The sequence below is a fragment of the Macrobrachium rosenbergii genome, chromosome 29, assembly GCF_040412425.1.
Source record: "Macrobrachium rosenbergii isolate ZJJX-2024 chromosome 29, ASM4041242v1, whole genome shotgun sequence".
Taxonomy (NCBI): Eukaryota; Metazoa; Arthropoda; class Malacostraca; order Decapoda; family Palaemonidae; genus Macrobrachium; species Macrobrachium rosenbergii.
The window spans coordinates 25,567,469-25,581,967 of record NC_089769.1 but is presented as its reverse complement, the minus strand read 5'-3'; the positions used below and the strand labels follow the sequence as shown (position 1 = coordinate 25,581,967).

General features: G+C 37.9%; 1 protein-coding gene across 1 annotated transcript; it reads right to left on the bottom strand.

Moving 5' to 3' along the window:
- Positions 1–10,200: 10,200 nt before the first annotated feature.
- LOC136854431 (uncharacterized) lies at positions 10,201–10,680 on the bottom strand. The gene has a single exon (XM_067130725.1). It carries the CDS (start codon positions 10,678–10,680, stop codon positions 10,201–10,203), a length of 480 nt encoding a protein of 159 aa, XP_066986826.1.
- Positions 10,681–14,499: the final 3,819 nt, after the last annotated feature.

Sequence of the window (14,499 nt, the reverse complement as noted above, 5' to 3'; positions counted from 1 at the left end):
GTTTATGGAGCAACCAATGTTAGTCAGGGAAGTAATTCCCCTGCTCGTTATAAGAAAAGTTTGACCAGTCTTAAAAAAGACAATCCAGTCCACATCACAAAAGTCAAAACTATACATTATAGTTCACCATCATCACTTCTCCTTTCACAGTGTACACCATCCAGTCACTATTCACGTTCCACCCTGAGTTGCTTTCATGGTAGGCCGAGACTCTTCCTGCACCCTTATTGTTCTGTCGTGATTTCGCTCTCGCTAAGAACACAGACATGGCTTTTATGAGATGACCAATAGCATTAGAGTTCATTATTATGACATTATTATGGTTCCCGCTCAGGGCAGTGTTATCCATTACTTGAATCAATTATTTACAACGAACAAAATTCTTTCAAAGCGCTCTCTTGTAGCGACAACGCAGATCTATATACAAACAAAATAAACACACACATTATATATATATATATATATATATATATATATATATATATATATATATATATATATATATATATATATATATATATATGTGTGTGTGTGTGTGTGTGTGTGTGTGTAATGTATGTTTATATATCGTGTGTCCGTGTGTGTTGGTATACATCAACCCATATCTATGTGTAAGAACTGGCATTCGTGGGTAAAAATAGCAACTTACACACTAGAAATTTGACCGTGTATTTGGATGAATAATGAGTGAGACCTTTCCCTTAATGTTTCTATAATCAGCAGAATTTAATATTAGGTGCACACGAGTCGACATAAAAACAAGGCCCCGAGAGCATTTCACGCATTAAAGATTCTTTGGTTCTTGCAACCCTGGCAGCCAATTGTTTATTCTCGCTGTGTTTTCACTTGAGTTTCGCAAGAGAGAGGGATATTGTGAATTCAACAGGCTTTCCTATTTTTCCAAACCTCAGCCTTTTCTGGTGCAGTTCAACAGTCGGGAAGTCATTAGGTCATGCTGTTTTTTATCTCGCGTTTATTTTTCCTTAAAATACACAATTTTATTTTAAACCATTTCTATGCAATACATGAAAATACTTTCTCTTCTCTCTTCGCCTCCTCTCTCAGAACAGGCTATACAAACCCCATCAGATACGTAGGCACATTTATAGTTAAGCACAGTCACACGCACAAACAAAAGCACATACAGTTTTATATATATTTATATATATATATATATATATATATATATATATATATATATATATATATATATATATATATATATACATACATCCTTACGTGTGAGAGTGTAGTAAGGTCTTACCTTGGCAGTTACAAATCTGACTGGGGAACCAACACACATGTAAAAGAGTAAGATTGAATTGTCTAATAATGCAAGTAAGGGAAGGACTCTGGAGAGAAATTCTGGGTCCAAATTAATTAAATGTATTTACAATGCTCAGAAGATTAATTACAGGGAGCCGTATATGCTGGGCTCTTGGCACCCTTCAAGCGAATTAATACAAGTGATAAAACTGAGGGCCAACACAATAAAGATTTAAGGCTGATATATAGCACTTGATTGTCTGATGGATGGAGGCAGTGAAGGCAGATGATTTCACAGCATGATACACCCAACCTTTCTGCAATGTAGAGAAAGGAAAACGATCACTGGATAAGCCAAAGCACAGTTTAATCTTTACTATGGGAGTGCTGAAAGCTGAAGGAGATGCTGTCAAAATATAATAAAGTAATTTACGCTTTAATACACTAATTGTGGGTTACCGACAATTTGTTAGGGTTTTAAGAAAATGCTAGTGAAAGTTGAAGTGGTATGAGCTAAGAGAAAAAGTTAAGTTGACCGAACACTCGCCCCCCAACCCCACAGCACCTTGTTCCTGGAGCGAAGATCATTGGATGTAGAATCAATAGGATACTCGGTTGAGCAGGACTTCATTGATTGGCACTAAGGTGGCACTTGGATGGGTAGGCTATTGGTCAAGCCAAGTTTGAGTGGTGAGCTCGGGGACAGATTGGCACTCTGTGGTTTGTACTTGGTCAGTCGCCAGTCTGCTGCTTGTTGACCCCTCTCTTTTTATCGGTTTTGCAGCTTCGAGCCTTTCACGTATCACATCCTGGATGCCGATCTTTCCTGGAAAAGAGAAGTTTTCTGCCTGGAAAAGTTATAAAAGAGGGTGAAGCACAAAGCAGGAAATTTAGGAGGGGTTCAGCAAATCAATTGTCAAGTTTTAATTAAAAAGGAGAGCCTTAAAGCTCGTCTCCTTGGCTTTGTGTGTGGGCTTGGATTTCTTCTAGATGTGCTTTGCAAAAATTGAGCATGAGGGCTGTGGAGTGGTGACACTCCTAGCAGCTCCCCATAAAAGTAGACATTCTACGCCCTTTTTGGTGTGAATGTCAGCTAATGAGCCTGATTGCTTTACGTTTATCTGTCTCTCTCGCTGTGCTTGAATAATCTTATACTAAGGTGTCTGCTTTTAAGAATGAGCAACTTTTAGAGTTAGCATGCTTGAATTGGTTAAGCAGCAACTGCAGTTATTTAAGGTTAATTTAGTTTTAAGTGAACAAGAAATTGATGGCATAGTTTATCATTAAATTTAATCTCAAGTAAATAAGTGAAATATATATGATTGATATTCAAAGTGACAAACATAAGAATACATGCATATAGACTAGGGCTGGTTTCTGCCTGTTAAGGTAGATACCAGACTTAGCTGTAAATGAGGTAAAATTTCATGCAATTTTAATGCTTTGACGAAGCTATGCATCAAACAAATGCTCACGGACATAGTTATTTAGTGAGTGCCATGGTACTTTTCTAAGGTGGTGGCACTATGCCAAGTATGACACGAGTGTCACAAGGGCCTAGTGGCTCTGTAAGATACAATTAAATCCCTTTGCAAAGGCTTAGTTTTGACGGGCGAGCAATGACACGGAAAGGAAAGTCAATGACTTGTAAGACCAGGAGGCCCAGGTGGATGGCACTCTGCATTGGGCAGCGTGGAAGGCAAAGTAAAAAATGAGCCTTTATAAGGTGCAAATAAGGTTATAAATGCTTAAAGTTAAAATTAGAAGGAAATATCACAATATTGTTCAATTAAAGTGAGGCATTGTGCCATATGGACACGAATGCCAGGAGAACTCGTGGCTCTAGTAGGCTACTTGGACATTCTATGCCTCTGGCCTTTCTTCCTTGAATTTTTTTTAGGTTGACAGTTCGATGTTGCCAGAAGTGTAAGTGGAACAGAGCCCAGGAAAGGCGCTGGAGTGCCACCTGCTCCTGCTGTTGCGGCAACTGAAGCAAGGGATGTGCCAGCAATTTCTACCATTTGCCGTCGCAGTTCCTTGATCTCTGTGACTAGCTGAGATGCTAGAGAATTGTCCACCAGAATCTTATCTTCTGAGGACTGGGAAAGAGAGAAAGAAGTAGTTTTGGGTGAGAGAGGTTCGCAGGTTGCAATGACCAACTCAGGAAGAAGTTGTGAGGCCACACCAGGGGCGAGCTTCTGCTATGGTCAGGAGAATCTGAAAGGGACCCTAGTAAGCTTTGGGTCGGCTCTCTTACCGACACTGGTAGGGCCAGGTAAAGGAATTAAATTTGGAAATGGGTTAAGGTTTGGGATGGACAGAGACTGACACTGCTCAGGGCACTTAAGTGGCACTGGCAGGGATTTTACGTCAGGAGTGCCCGACAAAGCTCGAGGGGGTGAAGGACCCCAGAGTGGCTTATAGGAGGGCTCTGAACAGGGTTTCTGCCTGAGGAGGAGGTCATAGTCTCCAAATGAACGCTTGTTGTGTGCACGCTACCTACCTTGCACTTTAAGTGCCTCACATAAGTTTCACATATTCTGCCAAACTTACCCAGTGATCTCACCGCACATTGAGTGCCTGCTCCAAGTCTGCACCATTTGTGTAACTTGGGCCATGTTATCACCCATTCACACCTTGTGTGTTCCTACCAGTGACTGCTTATTACATAACTGGCCCAATGGTTTCACCGCACATTGAGTGCCTGCAGATTTTGCCCTTCTAGTCAATTTTGTACTGTTTCCACACCCATCTGTTCTGTGAATGTCATATATCTGGCCCTCCGGACCCCTGGCACCTAAGTGCCTGCAGATTTTGTGCTTCTAGACAATTTTATGCCATGTTTCCATACCCATCTGCATTATGAGTGCCACATATCTGGCCCTCCGGACCCCTGGCACCTAAGTGCCACCACCACTACTGTGTATTATAACACAAACTGCATCTGTGCCACCCGGCACTGAGTGCTACCAGCGTATTCTTCACCTTACTTTCACTTCAGGTAACCCCCATCACACAGTACCTTGTTCCTGGAGCGAAGATCCATGGACGTAGAGTTAATGGTATACTTGGTTGAGTGGGACTTCTACAATTGGCACTAAGGTGACACTTGGATGGGTAGGCTGTCGGTCAAGCCAAGTTCAAGCTGTGCACTTGGTGACAGAGTAACACTCTGTGGTTTGTACTGGGTCAGTTGCCAGTCTGCTGCTTGCTGACCCTTGACCTGGCCTTATATGACCTCTCTTTCTGCTGGTGTTTGCCATCCTGGGCTTTTAACCTGTCAGATACTGGATGCTGGCCTTGCCTGGAAAAGAGGAGTTTTCAGCGAGGAAAAGTCATAAAAGCGGGTTTAGCACATAGTAGAAAATTTAGGAGAGGTTCAGCGAGGGAAAGTACAAGGACCCTGGCAAATCAATTGTCAAGTTTTAGTTAAAAAGGAGTGGCTTAAGGCTTGTCTCCTGGGCTCTGTGTGCGGGCTTGGATTTCTTCTAGATGTGTTTTGCAAAACTGGAGCTTGAGGGACCATGGAGTGGTGACAATCCCAGATATATATATATATATATATATATATATATATATATATATATATATATATATATATATATATATATATATATATATATATATATATATATATATATATATATATATATATATATATATATATATATATTTCCTCCTGGATATGAGGTTAAACTGTATCCAGTTGCAAAGCTTTGCTAAAGGACATAATGACGTTACCTTGAATTGCAACTACCTCCAGGTCACCCTTTGGGAAAGGTGTAGTACCTGTAAACCTCCCTTGCTAGGGTACAGCTCCACTGCCTTGTGGATAAACTTTTTAGTTAAAGGCTAAGGAGAAGGAAAACTCCCAATTTAGAACCCCTACTGCCTTGTATGGTCAACCTTTTTAGGTAAAGGCTAGGTCTATGGCTTATAACCATAGCATGGAAGAGAACTGGAGACCTCACCATGTATAACCTCCAAGAATAATCATGGCTACGTCACAAAGAAGATTACAGATGAACGGCATTAGTGGGAACTATGTCAGAATGGATGATGTGGTTGTCTCGCCCGGTCAAACTAGTCATGTGGTGCAGGTGGCATTTGACCGTCATCAAGCTACTGCCCCAAAAAGAAAAGAAAGAAATGTAATAACAACCCAAAGACAACAGAAAACAAGGAAAATAAGGATAGCTACTTGGAATGTTAGAACATTATATCAGGCTGGAAAGAAAATGAATGTAGAGAGAGAAATGGAAAGAATGAAGCTACAAGTATTAGGGCTTAGTGAGGTTAGATGGCCAGGAGTGGGATGTTCTCCAACTTCAACAGGAGGAACCTTCATATACTCGGGAGGCCAGAGTGCTGAGAGAGGTGTTGGTGTGATTCTAGACAAATCTGTGAAACCATGTTTGATAGGCTATTGGGCTGTATCTGACAGGATTTTGTTGGTGCGTATAAAAGCCACACCATTCAATATATGCATAATACAAGTATATGCACCTACATCTGAACATGATGAAGAGGATGCTGATCAATTTTATCTAGAGTTAAATCAGGCAAGAGAGCAGTGCAAAGAGCATGAAGTAATTATGGTTATTGGTGACCTCAATGCGAAGGTGGGACAAGGAAGAACAGCGGATATTGCTGGGCCTTTTGGATTAGGTAGAAGAAATGAGAGAGAAACAGATTTGTAGACTGGTGCTTAGAGAGAGAACAGATTATATCAAACACCTGGTTTAAGCACCACCCAAGACATCTCTGGACATGGAAAAAGCCCTGGTGACAGAGTTAGAAACCAAATAGACTTTCTAACCATCAATAAAAGATTTAGGAGCTCTGTCAAGCAAGTGAAAACCTACCCAGGAGCCGATTGTAATAGTGACCATGTACCAGTTGTAGCAACAGTGATGGTGAAGTTGAAAAATCAGAGGAAGAGTACACCTAAATCAAAGAGGCAACTGAAATTATTGAAAACAGAGGAAAATGAAGAACCAATATAATATAATTGTAAGAAATAGATATGACCAGCTTAAGGAGGTAGGCCCAGTGCTCCAACATCCTCAGCAAAAGTGGCAAAATGTGGAAAATGCAATAAGAGAAGGTAATGAAATAATACCAACAACAGAAAGGAGAGCTCGGAGAGAATGGATGACAGAAGATATCTTGATAATGATGGATGAAAGAAGGCTACAGAAGGGTAAAAATGAAGATAGATATAGAGCTCTGGATAGAACTATTAAGAGGGAATGCACAAGGGCAAAGGAGAAATGGATGGATGAGATTTGTGAGGAGGTAGAAGATTTGGATAAAAGGGATGAACGGAGAAAGTATGATAAGGTGAAAGAAATTACTTTTAAAAAGAAGAGAAGCATCAGCACTGGTATCAAAAAGCGGATGGAATCATAGTAATGGAGTCAAAAGAAATATTGGAAAGATGGACTGAATATATCGGAGAATTGTTTGATGATGATAGAATAGAACATCTAGACTTCAATGACAATGGAGAGGGACCAAGTATAATCAGATCAGAGATAGAGGCATCTTTAAAACAAATGAAAAGCGATAAAGCAACAGGTGATGATGGAATAGCAGCAGAGATGTTGGTAGCTCTGGGAGAATACATCATTGATATATTAATGGAAATAGTGGAAGGAATATATGAAGATGGAGAGCCTGCAACACAGATGTACAAATCAACATTTATCACAATGCCAAAAATACCAGGAACACTTGAGTGCAATAAACACTGGACTATCAGTATCATGAGTCAGATCACAAAAAAATAATATTAAGGATTGTTTTGAACAGAATAAGAAATAAGATACTCCCAGAGATTGGCAATGAACAGTGTGGTTTTATGAGAGATAAAGGGACAAGAAATGCAATTTTTATTTTGAGAATGTTGATGGAGAGAGCAATAGAAGTGAAAAAAGATCTATATATTTGTTTTGTTGACTATGAAAAGGCTTTTGATCTGGTTAGACATGTAGACCTTATAAGGATATTGGAACAGATAAATATCGATGGGAAAGATCTAAGATTGATAAAGAATTTATATTGGAATCAAGAGGCATCAGTGAAAGTAGAAAATGACGAATCAGAGACTCGGCACATCAAGAGAGGTGTAAGACAGGGTTGTGTGTTATCACCTGATCTCTTCAATTTATATAGTGAAATGATAATGAGAGATCTCAGAGATATGGAAGGAATTAGGTTGAGGAGTCAATATTAATAATATCAGATATGCTGATGATACAGCACTTGTTGCAGACTCTCATGATAAACTTCAAGCTTTAGTCAGTACTTTTCACGAGTCAAGCAGAGAAAGAGGTCTGTCAATAAATATTAAGAAAACAGAAGTTATGGTTATCTCCAAAGATGAAATCCCCAAGAACAGATATAAGAATTAATGCTGAAACAGTTAAACAAACCGATAGTTTTAATTATTTAGGATGCACTGTCACAAGTGATGGAAAATGCGAAAAAGAGATCAGGAAGAGAATATCCATGGCAAAAGATGCATTTGGTAAGATAAAGAAATTAGTCACCAACTCAAAAATATCGATGAATCTTAGGAGGAAATTTGTGAAATGTTTTGTTTGGTCTGTATTGTTGTATGGCTGTGAAACTTGGACCTTGAGGAAGGCAGATGAGGAGAGGTTACAGGCTGCAGAAATGTGGTTTTGGAGAAGGATGCTGAAAATATCATGGACAGAAAGGAAAACTAATGAGCAGGTATTAGAGAGAGTAGGCATTGAGAGAGAACTTTTGGCTTCAGTGAGAGGTAGACAAATGCGGTTTGTGGGTTACATAGTGAGAAGACAAGAACTAGAACATCTCTCTCTCACTGGTAAAATCAATGGAAGTCGGCCAAGAGGAAGACCTAGACAAAAATATATGGATGGATTGGTGAGAATGACTGGAGGAAGAATGTCTGCAGCTCAGTTGCTGCAGAGAGCTGAAATAGAGAGGAGTGGCGAACCATGATTGCCGACGTCCTTGGGGATATTGCACCTGGATGATGATGATGATGATATATATATATATATATATATATATATATATATATATATATATATATATATATATATATATATATATATATATATATATAAATATATATATATATATATATATATATATATATATATATATATATATATATATATATATATATATATATATATATATAAATATATATATATATATATATATATATATATATATATATATATATATATATATATATATATATATATATATATATATATATATATATATATATATATATATATATATATATATATACATACATACATACATACATATCTTGTATCTGACTACTATTTTGGGTTCAGGTAACTGTAACAGAAAGGAAATGAGCTAAGGGTTCTTAGTCAACAGGGAGAAGTTGCAGATAAACTCTTAGTTTCACTTTAAAATTTCTTATACTTACATTAATAACAAAATCAGAAGAACGTGGAGTAAATGAGGCAGAGAAGCTGAGTCCTGCTGAATAACTAAATTATGTTAACAAATATATATGTATATGTATATGTATATAATAATTGAAGAATGTCATAGAAACCCACTTCAGTGGCACTGTAGATTGGGTAGCAGTGGTTTGAGACCTCGGCAAGCAGGGCACAATCAAAAGGAAGATTCCACAGCAAGCATCTTCGTTTGCAACGAAGAATGCACGAGTTTACATGATGGAAGAAACAGCGTAATTAAAGAAAAAGTCGAGAAGTGCACGGAAGGTGCCAAGGCATCTCGATTTACGACACTGGAAACACTTACGAGTTAAATTAATGAACTGCAACAATGTTGTCAGGTCTAACATAGAAATTGCATTTTGAAAAATGAAACAGAAAATCAATGAGAGAATAAGTTCTTGACTGATTAGGAAATACCTCTGATCAGGGTATGTTACCTTTGGTGGACCACTGTCTTTGCCATAGATAAGAATGGAGGGGGAAATGGGGGGGCTTTCACTGGAAGAAATACTTGGGCTTAAGCAATAAAGCCATGTGTTCGGAAGTATGGCCCAGAAGGAGCGGGGGTCAAAGGGGGAGCTGCTTCGGTTTCTGCGGCCAGAATGCCTCTGACTGTGTTCAGGTCGCGTGGCCCCTTATATGACCTTTGGAGGATTAACTTCCCACTGTCTCTTGACACTCCATTTTCTATGATTGCACCTGCAGATTGTTGGCAAGCTGTCTTTGACCTGGTCAACCACGTGGTAAGTTGCTATGGGCCTCGAGTTGATCCTCTTCACCAGCTCAACTTAGCCTATGGCAGGGATTTATCTCCAGATGGCTTCGTTCCTGGAACAGAGGTATTCAGAGCAGTCACGGGTCCAAGGTGAGATGACAGTGTGTGAGGGTCCATGTGGGACCCTACAGGACACCACCCCTTGGAGAGGCCTACAGTTGTAGGTTGGTTTCTGGGAGGTAAGCTGGTTTTAGGCACTGATAGATACCCACATCGTCCTGCTGACTACTGTCATCTGGTAAGCCTTGTGTCATCTCTGGATGATATGGTAGGGTCTTGAGTAGGCTGGGGAGAGAGGGCTCTGTGTGCATCTACCTGTATGAATGCACGTTTTGCATTCTGCAGCTCGCTGGGTTGTACAATTTTCTGTTCACGAGGTAGGTTGTCTTGGCTGGCATTATTCATTCTACCACTTTTCGGGTGTCAGATGGGGATGTTGGGCTTGTTTGAACTTGAAAGACATCTGCTGGCAATGTTAGTTCATGTCCGAATAGAACTTCTGCTGGAGATGCATTGAATGCTATGCGTGGTGTCATTCTTAGACCCAGTAAGACCCACTGTAACTCCTTTCTCCTGCTCCCGCCTTGACATTTGGCGGTAAGTGATGCTTTCAACAACCAGTGTAGCCTTTGGATTGTAGGATCATGAATGTTATCTTTATCCTAAACTGTCTGCAAGGGCATTCCACAGGGTGGACGTGAAGTTGGCTCCCCTGTTGCTCGTGATGATCTGTGCCTGCTGACCCATCTGATGAGGGCTTTCACGTAACGTCTGCCATCTGTTGCCATATCGATATTGTTTTGGGCCACCTGGTATCTCTGACGATGATGGTGAACAGGTATCTGTACCCCTCCCAGAGGGTCCTACTATGTCTAAGTGGATGTGGGTGAGTTGGCAGTGTGTTGTTTGGAACTCTTCTATTCTGCTCTCTAGGTGTCTTGTGATTTTTGAAGTCTGACAACTGATGCATTCTCTCATCCAGTTTTTTATGTCCTTTTTCATTCCCCACCAGATGTACCACTCGGCTATGATCCTGGTGGTTGACCAGCCTGATGGGTGGAACAGGTTGTGGGTGAGTGTGAAGGCTTTTCTTCTGAGGCCCTCTGGCAGGTAGGGGTGAGAGCATCCAGTACTCATCTCGCAGGTGATGGCCGTCTCTCCACTGTTGATTGACAGGTCACTCCATGTAAGAGTGTGGTTGTCCCACCACAGTCGCTGTAGGTCTGCATCGACTCTTTGTGCTTCTGCTATCCCACGCTAGGTGGTGTTGACATAGTTTCTTGATAGTGTGTCTTCCACTGTGTTTGCTGAACCCTTCAAATATTTGATGATGCTGGAGTGTTCAGGTATTTAGTGCATAGTGAATGCTTAGTGAATGTTTAGTGAGTGTTTAGTGTTAAATGAATGTTTAGGAGTAACTGAGTGTTGAGTGAATGTTTACTGAGTGTTTAGGTACAGTGAGTATATAGTGAGTGTTTAGTGTTTTGTGAGTGTTTAGTGAGCGTTTAGTGTATAGTGAGTGCCTAGTGAGTGTTGAGTATTCAGTGAGTGCTTAGTGTTATTGAGTGTATAGTAAGTGCGGGTGTTTAGTGAGTGTGAGTGTATAGTAAGTGTGGGTGTTTAGTGAGTGTGAGTGTATAGTAAGTGTGTGTGTACTTAGTGAGTATGAGTATATAGTAAGTGTTAGTGTTCAGTGAGTGTAAGTGTATAGTGAGTGTTAGTGTTTATTGACTGTTCATTACTGTTTAGTTAGTGTTCAGTGACTGTATACAAAGAAAAGTCCTGTAATTTACAGGAACCATTTATGCCAGTCATTGCTTAGATCCAAGAGCAGATACTTAGGCCTTGACCACATTGGTTGAAGTGCTTAGGCCAACCTGTTTTAGCAAGGTAATTTTTTCTCTGTGAAATTGGGTAAAACAATGATAATGATAATAATAATAATAATAATAATAATAATATAATAATAATAATAATAATAATAATAATTGCAATAACAATAGTAAAAATAATATTAATTGTAACATTAATAAGATAATAATAATAGTAAAAAGATAAAAATAATAATAGTAAAAAAGTATAATACTATGATATGGACCGAGACCTTTCAATATGGCTACCCGAGGTCAAACGCTCGGCAGGGGGATCGCCACCCCATGTTATTGATGCTCTATGGTCCCTTCATGTTTTTTTTTTTTATTTTACATACTCCGCTACCTTCACTGCTTCACCTATTCCGCAACATACTCTTCTGCGTGATGTGGAAATAAAAAAAATTTTCCGGGCATTAGTTTTGCAGCACATAACTTGTTCTTTTGTTGTAAATTGAATGTGCATAGATGTGGTAGAATAGGAGAAATGTTTAATAATTGAGTAGTTTTGCTGAAAGACAGAAAACTGGACCTTATGGTACTTAATAAGGCAAAGGACTTGGGTGGGTAAAAATATGATTGTCTAGATCACAGAAGGTTATTGGGATAGGAAAAGGTAGCGTCTGCAATATCAGGAGGACTGTGGGACAGATGAGAAAGAATAATTGTATCTCTCTGAAGACTGTCATGTGTGAGATTAAGTTCAATGGTAAAAAAATGAGTGATATAAGGTGTATCTGGACCCAAAAGCCTTTGGTATTCAGAATATGAGACTGGCTAGGCTTGGGTCTGATAAAGGTGGTTATGGTAATCGCTGAATATGCAAAGGTGGGTGACAGTGACACTGTTGGCTATGTGGGTAGGTATGGAGTTTTTGAACTAAGCATAAATAGGCAGAGTTTCGTGAAAATGTGTTTGGAAATGACCGTGATCGTTTTAAAGAGTAGGGAAAGAGAACATGTTGTAGGAAGTTTGTTACATTACCTATTAGTACAGAGACGTCTGGCTTAAGTCATACCATATCTGTTTTAGTGTTCTGAGTCAGAGAAGAAGGGGCAAATACAGGGCAACAACTAAATCAACACATTAGTTTATTAATTGGGAGGTGCAAATAAGGAGACAAGAAATAAAAAATGTTAACATCCTTAGTTGGCACCACAGGCCACCAGGAATGGTTAGTAAGTGTTCTAGGAATGAATAGGGAATGAAAGCAGCAAATGGTAGATGATGAGATCACGGGGATAATGAGTCAATTTAAATTTAAGCATTTTACTTCTAATTCTATACCCCTGAAGTAACATTTTGTTATTAATTTTCTATGCAAGTAGGAGATGATGCATATTATGATATGTTCTTGAAAATACAGGTATGATCATAAGGAAATCTAACATCCAGCTTATCAGCTAGGAAACAACATTGAAAATACGGAGTACCATTTCAGCGTCATCTAATTCGACTAACGACCTCTATCAGTTCATTTTTATAAAAAAAAAAAAAAACTTTGTGCAGGAAAAGCACAGCAACCATTGACTCTAACATGTTGACTCTAACGTTAAGTCATAGTGATAATGCTAAACCTCAAAACTGATTCTGCCTAGTGTTGCCTCTCTTCATTGTTATCAATGACACATACTTCCTTTTGCTAGACTATGATAATTACTGAGGAGAATGCAGTCCTTTGGAATGAGTATTCTGAAGAATAGGGTAGTATGAGAACAGAACTAGAGTGAATATGTTACTATAATTTAAAAAATACTTCTAAAGGTGACTATTGAAGGAATAAAGAGGGCTATTAATAGATTGGAGCCGGAAAAAGAGCCATGAGTTGATGGATTCGCATGTAGGAATATTTGGTACAGTGGTGAAAGTGTGCTATTGTGGCTTACCAAAGCGTGTAAGGTGTATCCAGACAAAGGAAAAGTTTTTATGAGAAGAGGTAAAAACTATTATTGTTCCTTTGCGAGGGAATTCAGACTAAAGCTTCTATAGCTCTTTGTGACGCCTTCCGGTAACAAAGACAGTAATTGCACATGGATTACATAAAAATATTGACGGATCCAGCGAATAATTGCTCCTCCACCACTGCTACAATGCACTCATATATGTATGTACACATACTTTTATATATATATATATATATATATATATATATATATATATATATATATATATATATATATATATATATATATATATACATATATATATATATATATACAGTATATATGTACAGTATATATATGTGTGTGTGTGTGTGTGTCATATTATATTATATATATATATATATATATATATATATATATATATATATATATATATATATATATATATATATATATATATATATACATATATATATATATATATATATATATATATATATATATATATATATAATATGTATATATATATATATATATATATATATATATTTATATATATATATATATATATATATATATATATATATATATATATATATATATTTATATATATATATTTATATATAATATGTATATATATATATATATATATATATATATATATATATATATATATATATATATATATACATATATATATATATATATATATATATATATATATATATATATATATATATATATATATATATATGACTGTGAATTATTTTCTGTTAAATCAGAATTCCATTAAACATAAGGAGCCCATAAAAACGCCAAAATGTGGAAAGTTAATGCAATAATACTTCAGAGACCAACCGTCTCTCTTCAGGCAAATAATGAATGGGACGGTAGAAGATCATGTTAGCTAACATGATCTTCTCCCCGTCCCTACAAAACAAGACCAGGAGAAGCCCAACAATAAAATAAAAAACCTGCTTTTACCTACCCAGATACCTTAGCCAATCCCCGATTAATGTCCAACTAAAGCCAGTCCCCAAAGACACGGGAGTTTACGAATCACTTGCCTCGACTGTGACCAATGTTATATCAGTTTTACAGGTAAATCACTCCCCCTGAGATTAATACAGCATAAACATTCAGCTAAGTATGGAAAACAAAGGTCAGCTATTTTTAACCACATAAATAACCATAATCACAGA